The 25,317-nt window shown below is 44.2% G+C and overlaps 1 protein-coding gene across 5 annotated transcripts in view; it reads right to left on the minus strand.

The window, feature by feature from the left end:
• The window catches only part of TRIO (trio Rho guanine nucleotide exchange factor), a 751,422-nt gene that overhangs the window by 365,050 nt on the left and 361,055 nt on the right, over nt 1–25,317 (minus strand). For all 5 annotated transcript variants that reach the window (XR_013277581.1, XM_077491869.1, XM_077491868.1 and 2 more), the window contains exon 24: nt 12,610–12,800. Coding sequence is in view for 4 of the 5 variants with exons in the window: in XM_077491869.1 (XP_077347995.1) it covers nt 12,610–12,800 (191 nt within the window). In the remaining variant the exon portion in view is untranslated. The remainder of the gene's footprint in view (nt 1–12,609; nt 12,801–25,317) is intronic.

Raw genomic sequence — 25,317 nt, forward strand, 5'->3', positions numbered from 1 at the left:
TAAAAACAGAGAAAGCCGTACAGGGGAGGGAGCCCCAGAGGATGAGAGAGCTTCTAGAAAACTCCTAGATGAGTGCATGGGAGGAGTTGATGAAGAAGCTAGAAAGCAGGAGATCTTGGGAGGAGGAAAGTGGATGGTATGGCTGAGATTTTAAAATAAGGTTGGTGAAGCAGCTGGTCACAGAATAGCTTTGTAAGTTGTTAACATTCTGAATGTTATTTGTTGGGCAATCAGAAAGTAGTGGAGGGATTGGCATAGAAGTGTGACAGACACTGTACAGTTGGTAAGGTGGATGAGTCTGGCAGCAGCATTAATGATAGACTGAAGAGGGATAGCCTGTGTAGAGATAAACTATTGAGGTACGAGTCAAGGTGAGAGATGAGTGAATCAGTAGCTTGGTGGTTAGTTAAGAAGGGGGCGAATAAAGTCACCTGCACAGTCATGTTGGAACAGGAAGGACAAGCTCCAAACTGTTCCCACAAAGCAGGGAGCAGGAAATTGTACACAATATATTAGTATTCTGACACATTAAGAGTTCCCTCTCACTGGAACGAAGGTGCCAAACCCAACCCCTAACAACCCCACACTATAATCCCCGCTCCACCAAATGATTTGGACCAGTGCACAAAGCAAGGTCCATAAAGACATAGATGACCGAGTTTGGGTTGGAGGAACTTGACTGGCCTGCACAGAGTCCTGAACTCAACCCGATAGAATACCTTTGGGTTGAATTAGAGCGCAGACTGTGAGCCAGGCCTTCTCCTCTAACATCAGTGCCTGGCCTCACAAATGCGCTTATGGAATAATGGTCAAACAATCCCAAAGACACACTCCTAAACCTTGTAGGCAGTATTTCCAGAAGAGATGAAGCTGTTATAGCTGCAAAGGGTGGGCCAACTCAATATTGAACCCTACAGACTAAGACTGGGATGCCATTAACGTTCAAGTGTCCTAATACTTTTGGTACTATAGTGTATGTAAAAGAGTTCAGCTTCAAGTGACTATTTAACTGCTTGCTGGCTAGCCACTGCTGCGGCAGAATGGCACGGCTGAGCGAAACAACATTACCTTAAGTCGCTTTGCCTTTTGGCCACAGCCGATGCGAGTGCCCGGTGGGCGCGATGAACACCGGGTACCCGCGATCGCTCGTGAAAGAGCAAGAACTGGGCTCTGTGTGTGTAAACACACAAATCCCAGTTCTTTCAGGGCAGTTAGGACAGATCGTGTGTTCATATTAAGTGTGGACACCGATCTCTATCCTAGACAGTCCCATCCCCCCTACAGTAGAACACACCTAGGGAACACAGTTAACCTCTTGACCGACCCCTAGTGTTAACCCCTTTCCTGCCAGTGACATTTATACAGTATTCAGTACATTTTTAAAGCACAGATCACTGTATAATTGTCAACCGTCCCAAAAATGTGTCAAAAGTGACCAATTTATCCGCCACAATATCACATTCCCAATAAAAATCGCAGATCACCACCATTACTAGTAAAAAAATAATAGTAATAATAAAAATGCCATAAAACTATCCTTTTGTGTAGACACTATAACTTTTGTGCAAACAAATATACACGTATTGGGATTTTTATTACTAAAAATACGTAGAATATATATTGGCCTAGGAAAACATTTGCTTTAAAAAAAAAAAAAAAAAAAAAATGGGATATTTAATATAACAAAAAGTACAAAAATATGATTTTTATAACCACTTACCTGTAAAATCCTTTTCTTGGAGTACATCACAGGACACAGAGCTATAGTATTACCACTATATAGGTATATAGGCACCTTCAGGTGATGGACACTGGCACACCCAAGACAGCAAGTTCACTCCCTATATAACCCCTCCTCCTACCAGGTCTACCTCAGTTTTTGTAGTAAAGCAATATACACAAATACCAAAAGAGGGGCGGGACCTCTTTGTCCCGTGATGTACTCCAAGAAAAGGATCTTACAGGTAAGCAGTTATAAAATTCCTATTTTCTTTGTCGTACATCACGGGACACAGAGTCATAGTATTCACTATATGGGACAACCCATAGCAATGCTATTTGAGGGGAGGGAGCTATCCTCATGCCTTTTTATATCCACCTGATAAAACCTGGTAAATGTATGTACCGAAGTCCAAGTTGCGGCCTTACAGATCTGAACCATGGAGGCCTGGTGATGCACTGTCTAAGAAGCACTAACTGCTCTGGTAGAGTGCGCCTTGACTTGAAAAGGAATCTTACCTTTTTAAACCATAAGCCTGAATTATAACCTGCCAAATCCACTTAGAAATAGTGGATTTCAATGCTGCCTGTCCTTTCCTAGGATCTTCTGGCAGCACAAATAAAACATCAGTCTTCCGGATCTGAGCAGTCGTCTTTAAACAGACCTTGGCCACTCTCACCACATCAAGACAATGTAGTGACTTCTCTTCCCTAGAACATGGTTTTGTAAAAAGTAGGGCAATATCTTGGTTCAGGTGAAAACCTGAGATCACTTTAGGCAGAAAACTTGGACGAGAACGCAACACGACCCTGTCCTCCTGAACAATCCAATATGGCTCTTTACAAGAAAGAGCAGCCAATTCCGAAACTTGCTGAGGATATAGCAACCAAGAATACTAACTTCCTTGTCAGAAGGACTAAGGGAGTATGCTGTATTGGGTCAAAAGGCTGTTCTTGCAGCACTGACAAGGCTAAGTCCAAGTTCCAACGGTACAAAGGTGATCTAACTAGCGGATTAAGCCGCATCAACCCTTGCATAAAAACCCGGACCAAAGAATGCAAAGCAAATGGTCTTTGAAATAAGACCGATAATGCTAAGAGTTGGCCCTTAATAGTACTCAAGGCCAGCGTCATCTCTACCCTTAATTGTAGAAAGGCAAATATTCTGCCTATGCTATACTTCTGAGGGTGCCAACCCTTGGACTCACACCAGGAAACATAAGCCCTCCAGACTCTATAATATATGATTCCGGAAGCTGGCTTCCTTGCATTGATCAAGGTTGAGATGACTGACCCGGATAGCCAAGTTTCTTCAGAATGTAGGTTTCAATAGGCAAGCCATTATATTTAGAGTTTGTAAGGTAAGATGGAATATCGGCCACTGTGAGAGTAGGCACCAACGCATTTGTTCCGCATGTGAGTGGATCCCTTGTCCTGGACACAAAGTTGACCAACTTCCTGTTGAACCTGGACCTCAGAAGATCTACGTCCAGAGCCCCCCATTTTTGACAAACAGCCAGAAAAATGTTGAGGTGAAGGGACCATTCCTACGGGAGCAACTTCTGTCGGCTCAAGTAGTCCGCCTGCCAATTTTCTACTCCCGGAATGAAAACTGTCGATAGGCAGGGAACATTCTTTTCTGCCCAAGTTAGAATATGGTTCACTTCCCTCTGTGCTGCGAGACTCTTGGTGCCCCCTTGGTGATTGACATAAGCCACAGCTGTGGCATTGTCGGATTGGATCCTGACAGGACAACCCTGTAACCTGAATGTCAAGGCCTTCAGAGGCCGATGCGGTGCCCGAATCTCTAGGATGTTGATAGGCAAAGTTCTTTGGGTTCTTGACCACTGTCCCTGGAGAGTCATCTTTTCTAGTACTGCTCCCCAACCAGAAAGGCTGGCATCTGTCGTTACCACCTTTCAGATAACTGGTCTGAAGGATTTTCCATTCAGCATATTCTGGGCTACCAACCATCACCTGAGGCTCTGGGACACCCTTGAGGACAGCCGCATTGGCAAATCTAGAGCTTGAACCATTTTTTTTCCAAGCAGACAGGATACTGTTTTGCAACAGTCTCAAATAAAACTGGGCATAGGAAACCGCTTTGAATGAAGCCACCATCTTTCCCAACAACCTCATGCAAAAGCAAATGGAGGGATCACTTTTTGACCTGATCATCTGCACCAGCTCTCTTATGGCGCTGAGCTTTGCTTGAGGCAAGAACACCTTTTTCTAGGCTGCGTTTATGATCAGACCCAAGTACTCCAGCCTTTTTAGTGGTTTTAAGGAAGACTTTTCTAGGTTGAGAATCCAACCTAGATTTTTCAGGTATTTGGTTGTAATTTGCACGCTTTGCTCCAAAAGGGCCACTGACTGGTCTACTAGCAATAGTTCGTCCAGGTATGCCAGGATTGTTATGCCCTGCGCCCTTAGCCTGGCTAGAGGTGGAGCCAGAACCTTTTTAAGTACCTGGGGTGCTGTAGCCAGCCTGAAGGGAAGGGCTACAAACTGAAAATTATGCTTTTCTACCTCGACGCGTAAAAACCTCTGGTGAGAAAATATAGGAACATGCAGATATGCTCCCGGGATTTCGATAGACGTCAGAAGTTCTCCTCCTTGTAGGATAGACACCACCGACCTGATCAGCTTCATGCGAATAAAGCAAGGGTAGGCAAGTAATGGGTGGTTTATTTCCTAATCATTAGTTAGTGAAACTAGGACTACAACCCTGATAAGCTGAGGTTTAAGCTTCATACACTCCCAACAGCATGCAGGCACTACCCCTGTTCCTCAAGGGTATTCCGATTAGTCTGCATAAAAACTTTATCTACAACAATGAAGGAAAGTTCTGAGGTAAGGAGAATGGGGAGAATCTAGGAGAGGATGGCTCTATCCTGGACCTACAATTCTTTGGCAACTTGAGACCTGAGAGAGAGTGAGATAAAACCATAGGTTCTAGTACTGCAGAAACACACTGATTAGAGCTGCCCGCAGTAAAAGGCTTCCAGTGCTGCAGTCTAATGATACAAGATTCAATTAAATCTTAATGTTTAGACCATCAGGAATACAGGGTCCACCAGGGCCCATGTCATTTGTAACGTCCAATGGAGGCCATCTGAGCATTCCACAATGTTGATGCAAGTTGAAATGTACAGTATGTACAGTACCAATAGGAAGTGAAACAGTGTCTCTTAAATCTGGGTCGATAATAGTCTGATTTTTGCAGGATAGTCTCTTCAGGGAGAAACAGAGATGACCCAGAATCAGTCAGAAATAATCACTGTAAACAAGGGGCCAGCGCAGAGTAAACATCCCTGGAACACACTGCCATGGAATATGATGTGATCGACTGGTGGTAAAGCAACTAAGGTCATGGTACAAGCCAAGGCCCCAGGTACTCAAAAACCCAGACAGTAAAGGTCAAATGGGCAATGCCAACAGATGAGGAAACCTGGAAAGCATGTCACAGCTAACTCGTTACCAGAACGGTTTCCAAAAGGTATCTTATGTGAAACCCAGTGCAGGAAGGTAACTTCCAGGCAAGTTCAGTTCGTTCAGTCTAGGTGAGATGGGGCACTACAAAAGCCAAGCTGAGAATAGGCCGTTCTGCAGAGCTGTATTTGAACACACCAGCGCCAGCAGTGATGTAGGGAAGAATACAGGCAGAGCTGACGAAAATGTGATCATCTTCCTAGAACACCAACCATGCTGGTGGTAGGAATGGTTTATCCCGAGATGGTCTATTACTTTATTCTTTTTATTATGTTTGTCAATGTCTAATTTTCCTGTAGGTAGCAGCATAATCTGATAATTAATGCCTTTTATTTGTTCCTCAATAAACAAGAAAGAAACATGAATTTCTGCTTTCATTTTTTTGTCTGTGTCTGGGAACCAAGACATTCTTTTTTAATGTCAGAGGAAAAGCCATGGAATGTTTGGTTTCAAATTTTTTATTGTGAACAACACAAGAATAAAAGTTACAAACAGAAGTGTTCAAGTCTGAGAGCACGGCACATAACGCCAGATACAAAAAAACATAGTGTATATATCACAGTGTTTATACGGCTCTAAACAAATTACTAGCGCACTCTAGGTTGGAACAAGGGGACATACTGGTGTATTCGCTAAGAGGACATCCAGTTGAAAAGAGGATAACCCCCCACCCAACATCTATGTAAAACAATAAACAAATTGTAGAGACAGAGGAGAATGTAGGGTAAGGGAGATAGGCAGCCTAAGGACCTTGTTCTTGTCACAAGGAACATAATTAGACAATTTATAGCCATAGGCTAAGGAGAAAGAGAGGAGGGGAGGATAAAGTAGGAAGGAAAGACATAGCAAGAGAAAAGGGGACAGGAAGGGAGAGACAGAGTCAGCGTCGGCGGGACCACACGGGGTCCCAGGGGGCCATCAAACCATACAGTTTCAGGGGGGGCTAAATTTATGGCACAAGAAGGCATGTGTCAAAGTCTGGAGAGAGAAAGTTGTCTGCCCAGGGGGTCCAAATTCGAGAGTGGTGAGGGACACAATCCAATATTGTTGCCTCAATCTTGCTATGAATCATGGCTTGGGTTACCTTATTTTTCGTTTCAGCTATATGGAGGTTCGGGGTTTTCCAGGCTTTGGCGATGGTCTGCTTAGCAGCCGTAGTCAATTGAAAGAGGAGGCGGCATTGGGTTTTGGTATAGTCTCCTTGTATATGGTTTAGAAGTGCAAGGGCTGGGTCAGGAGCCAGGGTGTCGTGGAGTAATGTGGAAGCTATCTTAAAGTGGTTGTAAACCCTTACAAACCACTTTGACCTACAGGTAAGCCTAGATTAAGGCTTACCTGTAGGTCCAAGAAATATCTCCCAAACCTATACGGTTTAGGAGATATTTGCCCGAAGACGGGCACCGCTGTCTACGGCGCATGCGCCGTAGACAGCGGCGCGCAGGCACACTGAGTGTGGCATCCTCGATGATGAAGATGCCGCGCGTCTCGGATCCCGTGCGCATGCGCGGGAGTGACGTCATCGCGGCTTCGCCGAATGACAGCGGCGGAGCTGCGAGACCCCACCGAGAAGATGGATGCTCCGAACTACAGGGGTCAGCGGTGACTTCGCTGGCTCCTGTGTCAGGTAAGTGACACATAATGGGCTACTATGCGATGCATAGTAGTCCATTATGCTTTGGCTTTGCAGGGAATGAAAGAGTTAGTAAACCCATCAGGGTTTACTTCCTCTTTAAATACTGCTTGCCAGAATTGCTGCACTATCGGGCATGTCCACCAGATATGGGCATGTGTACCCCTCTCTCCATAGCCTCGGAAACATGCTGGCGAGTAGTTTGGTAGAAATTTGGAGAACCTAGCAGGGACCAGATATCACTGCATAAGCACTTTATAGTTAGCCTCCAGAGCCACTACATTTTGGGTGGATGATTTGGTATTGGCCCAGTCCTCTGCATCAAGAGTCAGTTGCAGGTCTTTGGACCACTGTGCAGCATAGAGTGGAAGGGCAGTCGGGAGGGCAGTTAGGGGAGTATAAATGTCTGAGATAATACCTGGGGCCGAGGAGCTTATCTTTTCAAATAAAGACATACTGTCAAGAGAGGAGCAAGAACCAATCGTTGTCCTGACGAAGTGAGCTATTTGGAGGTACCGGAAGGCTCCAGTTGAGGGTAATCCGCTTTGGGCTTGAAGAACCGAGAAGGGCTTGAGAGAGGTACCAGTGACAAGATCAAGTATTCTGTGAAGGCCAGCCTGAGACCAATGGCGAAAAGACCCAGGTTCCGTGAAGGCCGGGTAGAACAATGGGTGGCCTAAGAAGGAAAGTAAAGGGGAATGTGGAGAGACCAGCTTATAGGGGCCACGCAACCTGTCCAATAGTTTTAACGAGTGGCTTGTGATTGGGTTAGTTATGGGGCCAGGAGCTGAAGGTGGAATCCATAGTACATTGGTTATCAGTAGGGGATATAGCTTGATCGCCTCCAAACTGACCCATATGGGGATTTCGCTGGTTGCGTGGAATAGAGTGATCGGAGCCAGTTGGGCAGCTTGATAGGATCGAGTAAAATTTGGTATACCAAGACCACCCCTAAGTCTATCACGGAGAAGAACGGATCTCAGAACCCTGGGCTTGATTGGTCCCCATATGTACTTGAATACCCGAGACTGTACAATTCAGTGGAAATACGAAGGAACTGGGATAGGGAGAACTCTGTACAGGTAGAGGAGTTTAGGCAGAAGAGTCATTTTGACGGCAGTTACTCTACCTAGCCAGGATACACAAAAAGAGATTTCCAGGCCTTTAACAGTGAAGTCAGATGTGAAAGCATGGGGAGGTAGTTAGCCCGAAAGAGAGCAGCTGGGTCACCGGTCAGCTTTATACCCAAATATGGTAGTGTGGAAGTGGACCAGAGGAAGGGGAAGCTACTTTGTAAGTGGGCCAATTCTTGGGGCAGGAGAGACACGTTCAAAGCTCTAGACTTCAGTTGATTAACTTCCAGGCCCAAGATGGTTGCAAATTTATCTAGAATAAGGATAAGGTTCAGAAGAGTTGTTCGAGGGGAGGTTACAAAAAGGAGTGCGTCATCGGCAAATAGGCAGATCTTATGGGAAGTAGAAGCTATCTCTAGCCCCTTTATGTCCGGACAGGTTCTAATTAGAGCGGCAAGGGGTTCAATAGCCAAAGCAAAAATAAGGGGGGGAGAGGGGACAGCCCTGCCTAGTTCCTCTTTCAATAGGAAAAGCATCCGAGCGGAAACCCGAGTATTTAATATAGGCTTGTGGTTGGTTGTAAAGGGAATTCACCCATTGTAGAAAGTGTGGGCCGAAACCCCAACGTTTAAGGAAATAATCCAGGTAGGGCCAGGACACCGCGTCGAACGCCTTTCTAATATCAAGAGACAGCTGGTGCATTGGGATTTTGCGGGTTCTGGCTATATGTTGAAGCAAAACAACCCGTCTGATGTTGTCACTGGCTTGACGCCGGGGCATGAAGCCTACCTGATCCTTATTAATCAACCTGCCAAACAGAGGGTTAAGACGAAGGGCCAAAATTTTGGCTAGGAGCTTAATGTCCAAGTTTAGCAAGGAGATGGGTCTGAAATTAGACCACAGGGAATTATCAGCATTGGGTTTGGGTATCATAGCTATTATAGCTGTCAGAGTGTCTCGGCCAAATGCCTGACTTTGCAGTAGGGCGTTAAAGGATTTACAAAGAAGAGGCGTCAGAAAGGGGGTAAATTTTTTATAGTAAGTGGCAGAAAGCCCATCGGGACCGCTTGTGTGGTTTGAGAGTCTTAATAGCTGCAAGTACCTCTTCAGCGTGATAGGTGTCTCGAGGGATTCCCTATCTGAGTCAGTCACTGAGGGCAGGAAAAGGTCACGAAACAGCAGTTCAGCCGCATGCTGGGAGAAAGAAGATTTAGCCTTATATAGAGCTTCCAGCCGATTACGAAATTCACGGAGTACCTTGACGGGGTTACTAGTGTGAGTGTGTTTATCTATCTTGAGTCTAATGGGGGACCTGATAAGGCGCATAGCCAGCAGCGTATCTGGCTTGTTCGCTTTCGTATAAAGAGTGTGATTAGACCTACGGATAGCCTTGTCACCCGACTCAGCCAGCAGCAGGTCCAATTCAACTCTAGAGTTCTCCATCACTAGCCTATTGGATTCCGTTGGGGAAGACTGAAACTGGAGGAAAGCCTGGTGAAATTGCTGTTCTAACCTAGCCAGTTGGAGTTTTTTATCCCGTTTGAGATGTGTAGACACTGAAATACATGTACCTCGAATCACCGGCTTGTGTGCCTCCCACAGTAGGATAGGGGAGATGTCGGGGGTGGAGTTATTCTGCACATAGTCTTTGAGGGCCACTTGAATATCTAGTAGATAGGATTGGTTAGTAAGATGGGCTTCATTAATACACCATGAACGATCTCTAGATTGTGGGATCAGGGAAGCTATCGAGGTCATTACTGCGCAGTGGTCTGACCATGGTATGGGTTGAATGGTAGAATTAACCAAGATCGGGGAGGATGCAACTGAGAAAAAGATGTGATCAATCCTGGAGAAGGATTTGTGGGGGTATGAGTAAAAGGTATAATTTTTATAAGATGGGTTGCACTCCTGCCAAGTATCAATCAAGGAGGCTTGCTGGAGCAGTTTCCGAAACCGTATAGAGGGGGCGTACTGTTCAGGAGCATAAGGAGATTTGTCCAAATGGGGTTGCAACACTAGGTTTGAATCACCACACAAGATCAAGGTGCCCTTACAATGAGTCCTTAAGACATGGAGTAGATGTGAGAAGAAGGGGGTGGGGTTATTATTAGGGGCATAATAGGAGACCAAAGTAGTTTCTACATCTTGGAGTAGGCCCACTAGAATAACGTAGCGCCCTTCCGGGTCTTTAATTTATAAGGCTACTGAAAAGGGAAGGGTATGATGAATAGCAATCGGTACACCACGTTGTTTCGTGGGGGCGGAGGCAGTGAAGACTTGGAGGTACCGGGAACTAAAATATTTTGGGGTTGCGTTAGTGGAAAAGTGAGTTTCCTGAAGAGCCACAATGCCAGCCTTCAACGATACAAATGACTGGAAAGCCTTGACCCGTTTGTTAGGTGAATTGAGGCCTTTAACATCAAGTGAAAATACCTTTATGGGGGCCATTGGGAGGGTATTGGGGTGATGCTCAGGAGTGTCCCCGGGGCACTGCTGTCGCACCGACACAAGACAGAAGGAGAGGGAGAAGAGAAAGAAGAGAAGAGAAGAACAGAGAAGAAAGAAGAGGAGAGTAGGGTTTGTAGGGCAAAGACAAAGCCATGTAATGGAGGGGAGAGCAGGAGTCTGTCGCCCGACCAAATAGTGCACAGACTCCCCAGCCGGCCAGCCAGATGAAGGGTGCATACACCATACTAGGGGGAAGCAATGACAGCTTCCCGCCACAAACGGGATATAAAAATATAAGATTTCAAAGTCAAAAAACGGTAATAAAGCTCTATAAGAGTAAAGCTATTAGTAGAAACCCAATAACAAACCTAAGAATAGCAAAACATCCTCATAAAGCAATCTCAGTGCTTAGACAAAACAACCAGTTACTGATTAAAGGAACAGTGTGGTTAATCCAAGTAACAATACACACACAAAAAAAAAGAAAAGAAAGGGGGGGGGAGAAAAAGAGAAAGAAAAAAAAAATGTGGGGGTGGGGGGGGTGATTAAGGGAGGGGGGGTTGGGAGGATGTTCTGTAACGTGGTTTCCCTTCTGAACTAGAAAAACCTAGTACTAAAAAAAATAAAAATAAAAAGACCAAAAAAAGCTAATTGGAAGTAAATAGGAAGTAATAGGATCTGAGCCTGTGCAACCCCAGAGGGTGATAAGGGACTGTATAGGCTCCCCCTAGAGAAAAAAAAAAGGGGGGAAAACCCATCACAGGACAGTCCCCTTGGTCCTTGGATGAGGAGTCAGGTAAAAATAGTTAATGAAGAGATCATGATCTCACACCAAGGTTCCTCCAGTGGCACTCGATATGGGAGTAAATAGCAAGATTCAGCGAGGAGAGTATGGCAAGCGGTCTGCTGCGACATCTCGGGACGAGCGGGCTGGGGTCCCTTTACGGATGGAGGAAGGGGCCGGTGGAGGTCTCTTCGGGGTGATGGTATAAGGATGAGCTGAGGCACGGGCCGGGTGCGACGTAGCGCTGTCTCCGAGGGTTGGGCCGGGACAGCTAGATGTAGGGATTCCAGGAGATGCTGGAGAGCTTCAGGTGAAGTGCAGGAATGTTGCTGCCCCTGGTAAGAAAACTGCAGGGCAAAAGGGAAGCGCCATGTGTATTTCACTTGGTGTTGTTGAAGAATCTGCAACTGTGGTTTCATCGCACAGCGTTTTGCAATCGTTAAAGGGGCTAAATCGGAGAAAAGCTGGTACGTGTGCCCTTGGAACAGGAGAGTGTCTTTGTTGCGTGCAGCAGCGAGTAATTGCTCCTTTGTACGGAAAAAGTGAAGCTTAATGATATTATCCCGCGGGGGACCGTCAGGTTGCCGTCGGGTAAGGGCCCTATGAATCCAATCGAATTCCAGGCACTCGATCGGTATGGAGGGGGATAGTTCCTGGAAGAGGGCCATGGTAAAGGATTGTAGATCATCAATCGTTTCTGGCATGCCTCGCAAACGCAGGTTGGATCTACGGGAGCGATTTTCCGCATCCTCTAAGCGAGAGAAGGGTGGTATTCTCATCACGGAGGGCTGCCTGCTCCTGAAGTGTGAGCTCAATGTCATCCACTCTAGTCTCCAAATCTGACGTGCGTTGGCCTAATTCTCTTATTTCCCGGGTCAGTTTGTTAGTTATCTGGTCGGAGGTGGATTTAAGGGCTTTATGCAGCATAGTCTCCATCAGTGATAAAAAATCCGCCTGAGACATACCTGAGGGGGGTATGGCGGGAGGACCACCAGCATGGTCATCCGAGCATTCGTCTTCGACGCTGTCAGTATGTCCTGCTCTGTCTGGAGAGGTGACGCTGTATAGCGAGAGCCTTCGCCGCCATCTTGGACGAGGCGCGGGCCAGGTCCTCCTTGATCGGTTTAGGCTTGTTCCTGCCTCCATGGTTCGTCAGGACCATACCGGAAAGATCAGCACGCGCTCCGGAGGTGATAGGTTGAAGCAGCGGGGCTGCAGGGTGGCTCAGACCCATTGTAAATACCCGATGTTGTGGCGGGGAGTGCGGAGCTCTAGTGGAACACGTCCTCCATGTAGAGCCTCGCGCATGCGCCCCCAAGCCACGAAACGTTTAAAAAAATGAATGCATCCCCTTCAGTACACTGAGCATACAATGGGAGCAAGGAAAAGATCAGTTATGCTATTACTTCTCTCAAGAGTCCTTGAGAGTGTCTGTATAACAAAATATAACTGGTACTTACATATAATTTCATCTTGTAAATATACTTGCTTCTTCCACTGGAATCTTTCACTTCTTTACTGAAGACAAGAGACATTTCAAAAAGAAACAAATGTCTTTCACGGCCTTTCCGTATTAAGGTTTTAGGATCCCACACTTGGAAGGATTCTTGTAAAATCAACTCTCCCTGAGATTCAATGTTCTCATCAAATCCTGGAAATATAAAATAAGATTTATATGTAATTAAAAAAAAAAAAAAAATAGCAGTAATGCTTAGTGACAGCTACGACAGTTTCCACATATGTATTTTTGTTTGTTATTTACTATGTACAGTGGGTAAAATTATTATTTGTTCCCCATGCAGATTTTGTAAATGCATCCACTTACAAAGAAATTAAGTACCTATGATTTTAATCATTGGTGTATTTTAAATGATAGCGACAGATTATCAATCAAAAATCCAGAAAAAACACGATACAAATGTTATAAATTGAGTTGCAGTTCAGTGAGTAAAATAAGTGTTTGATCATCTACCAACCAACAATAATTCTGGCTCCCACAGACTGGCTAAATATGTCAATGTAAAGGCTAAATTCACCTTTGTTCACCCCTTTTTTTTTTTTTTTTTATATATATTTCTGCTCTATGTACCAATATAGCATTAATGTACTTATTTTGCATAAATAACAAAACCATGCATTCTACAAACTCACCCCAATGTCCTCATAGCTGATAAAAAAAAAAAAAACATCTCAATTACTTCTGCCTTACTTCCTGGTCAGACTATAGGTCATGATGACACAGGAAGGACTTGACCAGCTGACCCCATTAGCACACACTCTGCTTAATCTATTACATTGTTGATGGTAGTTCTAAAGGAGATTGCACATATTGTATAGTAAGCTTTACAGAACCTAGGACACACTACTCCTGTTTTAAACACTACATCTCTATACACAAAGGCTGTTATCTGATCATGAGAAAAGTGAGGGATCGGCCAAGAACTACAATGAAGCTTATACATGATCTCAAGGCAGTTGAGACCACTGTCACCAAACAAACCATTGGTAACACAATATGCTGGCATGGATTGAAATCCTGCAGCACCTGCAAGGTCCCCGTCCTTAAGAAGGCACATGTGCATGTCTGCCGGAAGTTTGTCAATGAACATTTAAATGATTCAGAAAAGGATTGGGAGGAAGTGCGGTGTTAAGATGTGAACAAAATTGAGCTCTTTGGTATTAACTCAACTTGCCGTGTTTGGAGAAAGAAAAGTGCTGACTAGGAGCCCAAGAACACCATCCCTACAGTAAAGTATGGAGGTGGAAATATCATGCTTAGGGGCTGTTTCTCTGCTAGGTACAGACAGACTTTGAAGCACTGAGAGGGGACAATGGACGGGGCCATGAATTGTAAAATCTTGAATGAGAACCTTCTTCTCTCAGCCAGAACACTGACGATGGGTCATGCATGGGTCTTTCAGCATGACAATGACCCAAAACATACCGCCCAGGCAACAAAGGAGTGGCTCAAGAAGCAGCACATTAAGGTCATGGAGTGGCCTAACCTGTCTCCAGTCCAGACCTTAATCCTATAGAAAATTTATGGAAAGAGCTTAAACTTCAAATTGCCAAGTCACAGCCATGAGTGGACCAATATCCCTCCTGAGGTGTGTGTAAAACCTGGTAACCAAGTACAAGAAACGTCTAACCTCTGTGCTTGCCAACAAGGGTTTCTCCACCAAGTACTAAGTCATATTTGCTTGGGGATCAAATACTTATTTTACTCACTGAACGGCAACTCAATATATAACATTTATATCATGTGTTTTTTAATGGATTTTTGGTTGATAGCCTGTCTCTATCATTTAAAACACATCTATGATAAAAAAAATTATAGAACCTTCATTTTTTTTATTTTTATAAGTGGGCAAATGACAAAATCTGCAGAGTATCAAATAATTATTTTCCCCACACATATCCCACCAAGCTCTGTGGCAGAAATTGGAAGACCTGGAAAACCACTCAAGGTACAAAAATGTACGGATCATAGGTCTTCCAGAGTCCTATAAATCTTCTTCCATGGTGGATATTTGTGCAATTCCTAAAGGCTTTGGGAATCTCTGCACCTTGTATAGCTGAACAAGCTCACCATATGGGGGGCATATACCACTGATCGCCCCTGACCACGTCTGATCATTGCCAACTCTCTCAACTACGCAGTCTGCTATTCTGCAAAACTATCGCCAAACTCAATAGATGGCCATAGTTACATAGTAAGGTTGAATAAAGTCTCCAGTCCATCCAGTTCAACCTGAGTGAGCGTGGGTGTGTCCCCACAACTGTCCCCATCCCTGTACATTGTGTGTCACCAAGATGCTCCTCCATTATATATTATTTAAGGTACCTATATAACGCCGTCAATTTACGCAGCACTCCACACATACATTGCACACGCACATCGGTCCCTACCCTCAAGGAACCCACAATCCAAGATCCTCATTCATAAACTAGGGCCAATTTTGGACAGAAACCAATAAACCTACCAGCATGTCTTTGGAGCGTGGAAGGAAACCAGAGTACCCAGAGGAAACCCACGCAGGCACAGGGAGAACATGCAAACCAGGTCATGGTTGGGATTTGAACCAGCAACCCTTTTTTATGGCTAGGCGAGTGCGCTACCCACTACACCACTGTGCCACCCCGATTACTCTCTGGAGGCCTCTCACAGGCGCAAGGCTTTCCAGAAGCCAAATAAATTCCCTTTGGCCTACCCTTCCACTCTCTGCCTACGCTCACCTACTGGAGATCAGCTCTCATTTTAAGACCCGGAGGAAGCGAAAACCTATCTGCGCTCTCTCAATATGGAGGTCTATTCATACCCTGATCCACTTAGCTCAACCACTTGCTCCTTGGAGCAAGAAGCCCTAGAAGGGATCCAAAGTGCCCCAGATTTTCGGCTTCTAACAACCGTTCCAGCTATTGCTAACTACAGCCTTCTCTGCAGAGAGATCTCTTATCCACTGTGAGTTTTGCATCACACCTAAACCTGATAAGCATCTACTCAGAAACTGCTATTGCCTTGATTTTTACTGTTATATTCCTGGGTTGCTGTTATTAGTAATTTACCCAGTCTATCTTCTCCCCAGGAAGGAACATGTGTTCCCCAGGGGTCTGGGGGAGGGACTGAACTTACAGATCCACGCTTCCACATTTTCGCTGTATCCCAGCTGTTTTCTTTCATGCTAACTGGAAATGATCTGGGTCAAGCTTCTGTGAAAAAATGTACGCTTGGCTTGCTCATGTGGAAAAAGTTAAGTACTTAGTTTCAGTTGATCTCTATATTTGCTGAATTGTTGTCAGCTTTAATTTTTAGGCTATACTGTTTTAGCTATGTTTGCGCTTATGCTCAGGCTAGGCCATGCATCCATGACCTACTAGCATTAACTTTTGGGTCTCAGGTGTACCCCTCACATGCACTTAAGTGGTTGTTCCCTTTCTCTTTCCATCACCTGCATTCATTCCCCTCCATGCCACTCTAATATCTCTGGGAATGTCAAAGACCTACATTCCCCAATTAGGAGCATGAAAATCCTTAAGACATCTCAAGCAGACATAGCTCTATTGCAGGAATCTTATCTTCAATCACCAGATTTTGACCAAATGAAAAAACGATGGGTGGGCTCAGTTTCAGGCTCTAAAGTGATTGGTCGTTAAGCTGGTGTCATCATCCTTTTACAAAAAAGTCTCCCTTACCAGATCAAATCTACAGGGACGGAGGACCAGGGACACTAGGTCCCAGTACATCTGCTTATAGCTTCCCGTGACATTAAAATCCCCAATGTCTATGCCACAAATTCCCCTAAGAAGAAATTCTTCCGCCAGCTTATTACACACATTCTTAGCTCCCCTCTCCTCCCCCAGATAGTTGGTGGCAAGTTTTAACGCAGTCATGCACACACCCTTTAAGATAGATCCCACTAGCCCGACATAGACTGGGTGGAGGGGCATTCATCTAAGACTTGCCAGTTCCTAAATGTCTTGCAGGATAATTTTATGGGTCAGATGGTAGACGCACCAACTAGAAATAAAGCGCTGCTGGATCTACTAATTACCAACAATACACACCTGATCACGGATGTGGAAATACAGGGCAATTTAGGCAACAGTGATCACAGGTCAATTGGCTTCAGTATAAACCACACAAATAGGAAACATAAGGGGAATACAAAGACACTGAATTTCAAAAGAGCCAACTTCCCTAAACGACGAGCCTTGCTAGAAGGTATAAATTGGGATACAATCTAAGGAACAAAAAACACGGAGAAGAGATGGGTTTGCTTTAAGAGCATATTAAATAAGGGCATTAGCCAATGCATCCCATTTGGTGATAAATTTAAAAGCGCAAACAAAACTCCTAGATGGCTTAACTCCAATGTAAAAATACATATAAAAGCAAAAAGGAGAAGGCCTTCAAAAAACACACGGTTGAGGGATCATCATCAGCAATCAAACTTTATAAAGAATGCAACAAGAAATGTAAGGGTGCAATAAGGATGGCAAAGATAGAACATGAAAGACACATAGCGGAGGAGAGCAAAAAAAAGAAGAAAAACCACAAGAAATTCTTTAAGTATGTAAACAGTAAAAAAGGAAGGACAGACCATATTGGCCCCGTAAAGAATAAGGAAGGACATCTGGTTATAAAGGATGTGGAGAAGGCAAAGGTATTGAATGTATTCTTCTCCTCAGTCTTCACGAGGGAATCGGGGGATAATAGGAAGTACCTTCATGGTTAACTTGGGAAACTTAACATTAATTAATCACTGTGACCAGATGGCTTGAACGCGAGGGTACTTGGAGAGCTCAGTCAAGTAATTACCAGACCATTGTTCATAATTTTTACTGACAGTCTACTGACTGGCATGGTACCAGCTGATTGGAGAAAAGCCAATGTAGCACCAATATTTAAAAACGGCCCAAAATACATCCCTGGGAATTACAGACCAGTTAGCCAATCAATAGTATGTAAACTCTTGGAGGAGATAAGGGACTATATACAAGATTTTAGTAATGAGAATGGTATCATTAGCAGTAATCAGCATAGATTCATGAAGAATCTTTCTTGCCAAACCAATCTATTATTAACCTTCTATGAGGAGGTGAGTTGTCATGTAGATAAAGGAAGGTCCATGGAATCTGGATTTTGCAAAAGCATTTGACACAGTTCCACATAAACGTTTACTGTACAAAATAAGGTCCGTTGGCATGGACCATAGGGTGAGTACATGGATTGAAATCTGGCTACAAGGGCGAGTTCAGAGGGTGGTGATAAATGGGGAGTACTCAGAATGCTCAGGGAAGGGTAGTGGGGTCCCCCAGGGTTCTGTCCTAGGACCAATCCTATTTAATTTGTTCATAAACGATTTGTAGGATGGGGGTAAACAGTTCAATCTCTGTATTTGCTGATTATACTAAGCTAAGCAGGGCAATAACTTATCCGCAGGATGTGGAAGACTTGTAAAAAGATCAAATTAATGGGGTGGGCAACTACATGGCAAATGAGGGTCAATGTAGAAAAAAGTTAAATAATGCATTTGGGTAGCAAAAATATGAATGCAATCTATACACTGGGGGGAAAACCTCTGGGGGAACCTAGGATAGAAAAGGACCTGGGGGACCAAGTAGATGATGGGCTCAGCAATGGCATGCGATGCCAGGCTGCTGCTAACAATGCAAACAGAATATTGGCAAGCATTAAAAGGGCTCTACAAGACTCTTGTCCGGCTGCACATGGAGTATGTTGTCCAGTTTTGTGCACCGGTCCTCAGAAGGATGTACTGGAAATGGAGTACAAAGAAGGGCACAAAGCTAATACAGGGTCTGGAGGATATTAGTTATGAGGAAAGGTTGCGAGCACTGAACTTATTCTCTCTGGAGAAGAGACGCTTAAGAGGGGATAGGATTTCAATATACAAATAACATACTGGTGGACCCCACAATAGAGATAAAACTTTTTTGCAGAAGGGAGATTAACAAGACTCGTGGCCACTCATTAAAATTAGAAGAAAAGAGGTTTGACCTTAAACTATGTAGAGGGTTGTGGAATTCCCTTCCACAGGCGGTGGCCTCAGCGGGGAGCATCAATAGTTTCAAGAAACTATTAGATAAGCACCTTAATGACCGCAACATACAGGCATATACAATGTAATACTGACATATAATCACACATAGGTTGGACTTGATGCTCTTGTTTCTTTTTTCAACCTCACCTACTATATGTAACCCCAGAAAGGACTCTGTTCAGACTCTCCCAACCCAACCAACCTTACTCGTGGACACAATGGTCTCCCTAAATCTTAGTGATTTCTGGCATCTTATGTACCCGGCGGATAGAAAATTTACATTTTTCTCTTCTCTACACAATAGATACAGACTGGACTATTTTTTTCTCCTCTCCTACAATTATGCCGTCTGTACAGGATGCTGTTATATGACATCTCAGACCACAGCCCAATCGCAGTCACCACTGATGATCTAGATAGCCAGAATAAACTTTTCTTATAGCATTTACCCTCTTACCTAGCCAATAAGCTGCCTGGGTGGGTTATGAATAAATCGACTCAAACACAAACCTAACCTTTATTGGGAAACTGGTAAAACATTTCTTAGGGGACGAATAATAACTATGGCAAGCTACAAGGAAGCCAGCACACATCTTTGAAGGGCTCAGATCGCCCTTCAGCTGTGTAATACCCCTCAAAACAGAACATGGTGGCACGAAGACAAACGAAAATGTGATTGATGTTCAGAACAGTTGGAGCTGATGAAATGTTCCTACACAGTTCGCCTCCTACACAAATTTGGTAAAGCGGGAAAACTACTAGGAAAACTTTGCAAGGATACTCTTCAAATAACTCAAAGAAGTACTATGTGACAATATTGAGGAACTGCTAACAGCAATTCAACACTTACCCAGCAATAAGGCACCCGGTCCTGATGGGTTTTCTGGGGAATTCTTTAAATTGTTTAAAGACACTTTGCAGACAACCCTATTAGATGTCTATAATGGGATCTGGTCAGGTGGGTCTTGTTTACCAATGGGAAATCAGGCCTATATCAAACTTCTAACCAAAACGAGCAAAGATCCTCTGGAGCTTGGGTTCTATCGACCTAGATCACTTATAAACCTAGACGTCAAAAGCCTCTCCAAAATCGTAGCTTTGCAATTGGCTAATATATTACCCTCGCTGATACATCTGGCACAATCCAAATTAGTCAAAGGTAGGACCACCTAGATAAACATTTTAAAAATAACATTTTGGTCCTTATTGATGCAGTGGGAATGCGTCTTGACCTGGAGCAGCCTCTGTCTACTTTTCTATGGTTAAAAATTTGGGTTCTCTTGAGAGTTTCCAACCTGTAAAAACGTTCCTGGTACACATTAACGCAACCATTTTTACCACTTGCTTACTGGGCACTTAAACCCCCCTCCTGCCCAGACCAGCTTTCAGCGCTGATGCACTTTGAATGACAATTGCACGGTCATACAACACTGTACCCAAATGAAATTTTTATAATTTTTTTCCCACAAATAGAGCTTTCTTTTGGTGGTATTTAATTACAGCTGGGAGTTTTATTTTTTGCTAAACAAAAAAAGATGCAAAAAAAAAAAATCATGATCAATAGTTTGTTATAAAATTTTGCAAACAGGTCATTTTTCTCCTTCATTGAAGTGCGCTGATGAGGTGGCACTGGTGGGCACTGATAGGCATAGTTAAGGCGGCACTAATAGGCACAGATAAGGTGGCACCGATAGGCACAGATAAGGTGGCACTGATGGGCAAAGATGGGCACAGATAAGATGGCACGGATGGGTGGCACTGATAGGTACCACTGATAGATGGGACTGATGGGCACTGATAGGCACTGGTAGATGACACTGATGGGCACGGATATGTGGCACTAGGGTGCAGCACCGTTGTTGAGGCAGATTGTGGGCACTGATGGGTGGCACTGTGGGCACTGATGGGTGGCACTTTTTAATCACTGAGGTGGCACTGGCAGGGGGGAAGGTGGGCACTGGTAAGCTGGCCATGATCGGGACTGTTGTCCCGATCACGGGCGCCGGTGATCAGCTCTTTTTTTTTCTCCTCACACTGCTAGCGCGAGGAGGAAAAATAACCGTTTACGTTGTATCACATGATCAGCTGTCATTGGCTGACAGCTGATCACGTGGTAAGGGGTCGGGATCGACGCCTTGCTACGATCCGTGATCAGGCGAGTCTCAGACTCGCTGATCACAGAGCGCGCCGCGCGCGCACCTCAGGGGGGCGCGCAGGCCGCTGGTGCATGGAACGACGAAGTCCCGGCAAAGGAGGTCCGCGCTGTAGCCATCCTTTGGCTATAGCGCGGATCTCTAGTGGTTAAAACTTTTTACAGTTACTGGCTTAATTCTGACCAGATATTTACTCTTCCTAAGCATTTTTACTCCACAAAACCCCATTCAGTAGGAGTTCATTAAAGAGGAGCTCCAGGCATTACTGTGTTTATTGAAAGTCAGCCGCTACAAAAAGTGAAAGCAGCAGACTTTTTTATATATCCAAAATCTTTTGTTTTATTAAAATATAGCACATACAAAAATAAAGAAATATCAAAACATTGACAAATGTGTGGTACAGATTTTCTTAATACAGTTATACAGTGTCACCCTCAAAGGATACATGTACACGTAAGTGAACTCTATCGTAGTTGATACCATTTATATATCGGCAATTCTAGACATTAACTTGTGCCGCTTGGGGTCCCTCTCCATTCTTCTCCTCCCTCCCTTCTGTAGTTTCCCAGGATACATTAAGGGACCTACCCAGGGCCTATTTCACTATATACATGTTGCGGGTTTCTTGAGCCACCGGTCTCATATTTTTTCGTACTTGGAAGGACAACCTCTATGGGTGTATATGAGCTTCTTATATGTTAGTACAGTATTAACCTCTGTGACCCAGTGTGTGATGTTTGGGGGATCGGGTCTCATCCATACTCTAGCAACCACCTTCCTCGGAGAGAACAGGGTTTCATGTAGGAATAGTTTGGTAAATTTGTTGGAGTCTGGAAAGATTCCCAGAAGGCAGTTTTGGCTGGAGTGTTATAGGAGAGACCATCGTGTCATGCAGAAATCTTACCACTTGTGACCAAAATGTCTGGATTTTGGGACATTTCCACAAAAGGTGGAAAAGGGTACCAATTTCTTGGCTGCACATAGGACAAGTACTGAAGTAGTTTTTATATTTTGAGATTCTAAGCGATGTGAGATATGTCCTAGGAGTTATAAAAATTTGGGTCAATCGATCAGAAAGTTTGGGGGATAGCATTTTACATGTGTCCAAAGCATCACTCCATTCATCATCCTCTATGGGACCCATCTCTCCTTCCCGCCTGGTCTTCAATGCGTAGGCCGCCACGGTTATCGGAGGGAGTAAGAGCATGACATAGAATTATGAGATGAGTTTTTTTGGGTCAGGGTTTTTGATGGCTTCCATCAAGGGGTTGCTACCTAAGGAGAGGTCATCTAGAGGAAATTGTGCACAAAAGGTGTGGCAGAGCTGCAGGTATCGAAAGTACTGACTATTGGGCAGTGTAAACTCTGATTGCAGGCTATGGAAGGACTTTAGCTTTCCATTATTAGTAATATGGTATAAGTAGAAAATGCCCCATTTGCACCACACTTCACTATCTGGGATCTGTTGAAGTTCAGGAAGGGTCCTATTATACCATAGGGGAGTGTAGTCATTTAGGGGTGGGAGATTTAAATTTTTTTAGAAGCTATATTCCATATTTTCCTGAATTGGTAAATAAGTGTCCCACGGTCTACTGTTCTACCCCCACCTTCTGTTTGCCCAACGATCGGCATCATGGAGTTTTGAGTTGGTCTGGTCCATTTAGGGCATAAGAAATATAGGAATCTATCTTTATCTGTCTTGTCTTTATGAAAGATTTGCGATAGCTGAGCTTTAGTTTGTGCCATGGGAGCTTGTGTCTGGTATTGCCCCAGACAAATGGTTTCAGAAGGGCTTCTATCACTTTAAAATGCTTAAGAACTAGATACATTGGGGAGTGCCAGACCATATACAAAATGTTGGGGTGTATGACCATTTTAATAAGATTTATGTGTCCCATGACACCCAGGGGGAGGCGTGCCCATGTCTGTTTTTTGCTTACTCGTATCAAACAATGGTATTATTTGAGTGAGACATAGTTCGTCGGGGCTCTGGTGGTCCGAATTCCTAGATATTTAATACTGTCTACTCTCTGTAGAGGGAGAAGGGCCCTGTCTCTAGGTGGTGGGAAGCTGTCCAGGGGGAGAATCGGGGACTTGTCCCAATTAATCTTTAGACTGGAAAATGTGCCCAACCCTTCTATTAGGGTTAGAGCCAGTGGTAGGAAGTTATCTGAATCATCTAGATACAGCAGGGTTTCATCCGCATATGTGCTTATATTTTCTTCAAACCCTCCCCTGTGCAGGCCTGCTATCCCCGTATGTACAGTGCCTTGCAAAAGTATTCGGCCCCCTTGAACTTTTCAACCTTTTGCCACATTTCAGGCTTCAAAGATATAAAATTAAAATTTTTTTGTGAAGAATCACCAACAAGTGGGACACAATTGTGAAGTGGAACGAAATCTATTGGATTTTTGAAACTTTTTTAACTAATAAAAAAATGAAAAGTGAGGCGTGCAAAATTATTCGGCCCCCTTGCGTTAATACTTTGTAGAGCCACCTTTTGCTGCGATTACAGCTGCAAGTCGCTTGGGGTATGTCTCTATCAGTTTTTCACATCGAGAGACTGAAATTCTTGCCCATTCTTCCTTGCAAAACAGCTTGAGCTCAGTGAGGTTGGATGGAGAGCGTTTGTGAACAGCAGTTTTCAGCTCTTTCCACAGATTCTCGATTGGATTCAGGTCTGGACTTTGACTTGGCCATTCTAACACCTGGATACGTTTATTTGTGAACCATTCCTTTGTAGATTTTGCTGTATGTTTGGGATCATTGTCTTGTTGGAAGATAAATCTCCGTCCCAGTTTCAGGTCTTTTGCAGACTCCAACAGGTTTTCATCCAGAATGGTCCTGTATTTGGCTGCATCCATCTTCCCCTCAATTCTAACCATCTTCCCTGTCCCTGCTGAAGAAAAGCAGGCCCAAACCATGATGCTGCCACCACCATGTTTGACAGTGGGGATGGTGTGTTGAGGGTGACGAGCTGTGTTGCTTTTACGCCAAACATATCGTTTTGCATTGTGGGCAAAAAGTTTGTTTTGGTTTCATCTGACCAGAGCACCTTCTTCCACATGTTTGGTGTGGCTTGTGGCAAACTTTAGACGAGACTTTTTATGGGTATCTTTGAGAAATGGCTTTCTTCTTGCCACTCTTCCATAAAGGCCAGATTTGTGCAGTGTACGACTGATTGTTGTCCTATGGACAGACATTCCCACCTCAGCTGTAGTTCTCTGCAGTTCATCCAGAGTGATCATGGGCCTCTTGGCTGCATCTCTGATCAGTCTTCTCCTTGTCTGAGCTGAAAGTTTAGAGGGACGGCCAGGTCTTGCAGTGGTCTGATACTCCTTCCATTTCAAAATGATCGCTTGCACAGTGCTCCTTGGGATGTTTAAAGCTTGGGAAATCTTTTTGCATCCAAATCCGGCTTTAAACTTCTCCACAACAGTATTACGGACCTGCCTGGTGTGTTCCTTGGTCTTCATGATGCTCTCTGTGCTTTCAACAGAACCCTGAGACTATCACAGAGCAGGTGCATTTATACAGAGACTTGATTACACACAGGTGGATTCTATTTATCACCATCAGTCATTTAGGACAACATTGGATCATTCAGAGATCCTCGCTGAACTTCTGGAGTGAGTTTGCTGCACTGAAAGTAAAGGGGCCGAATAATTTTGCACGCACCACTTTTCAGTTTTTTATTTGCTAAAAAAGTTTAAATTATCCAATAGATTTCGTTCCACTTCACAAATGTGTCCCACTTGTTGGTGATTCTTCACAAAAAATTTAAATTTTATATCTTTATGTTTGAAGCCTGAAATGTGGCAAAAGGTTGAAAAGTTCAAGGGGGCTGAATACTTTCGCAAGGCACTGTATACGAATTGCTATGGCAAATGGTTCTGCCGCCAATGCATAAAGCAACGGCGAAAGAGGGCACCCTTGTCTAGTACCCTTGGATAGAGGAAATTGCTCTGAGGGCCAGCCATTTGCCAGTACTTTAGCCACCGGTTTCTGGTAAAGCAGCTGGATCCATTTTATACAGTAAATCTTGGCCCCAATCCGAACTTGGTCAGACAGGTCCAAAGATACTGCCATTCAACAGAGTCAAACGCTTGGCAGTGTCCAAGACAACTATTATACTGGACCCCGGTCTATCATGGAGTCTGAAGATTAATAAACAGTCTGCGTAGATTAAACAACGTGTTCCTGCCTGGCATGAAGCCTGCTTGATCTCCATGGATCAGCGACAGGACTACCTTATTTAGGCAGATGGCAAGGACTTTTGCAAGAACCTTGACATCCACCTGCAACAAGGATATAGGGCGGTCATTCCCGGTTTGGGAATTAGCACTATGGTTGCTTCCCTCATGGATGCCGGGAGTTCAGAGTTTTCAAAAATGGAGTTATACAGTGCTAGCCACCTAGATGCCAAAAAAGCTAAATACATGGAATAGAACTC

The sequence above is a fragment of the Lithobates pipiens genome, unplaced genomic scaffold (assembly GCF_037356315.1).
Source record: "Lithobates pipiens isolate NorthernLeopardFrog02 unplaced genomic scaffold, aLitPip1_a1.2 Scaffold_19, whole genome shotgun sequence".
Lineage (NCBI taxonomy): Eukaryota > Metazoa > Chordata > Amphibia > Anura > Ranidae > Lithobates > Lithobates pipiens.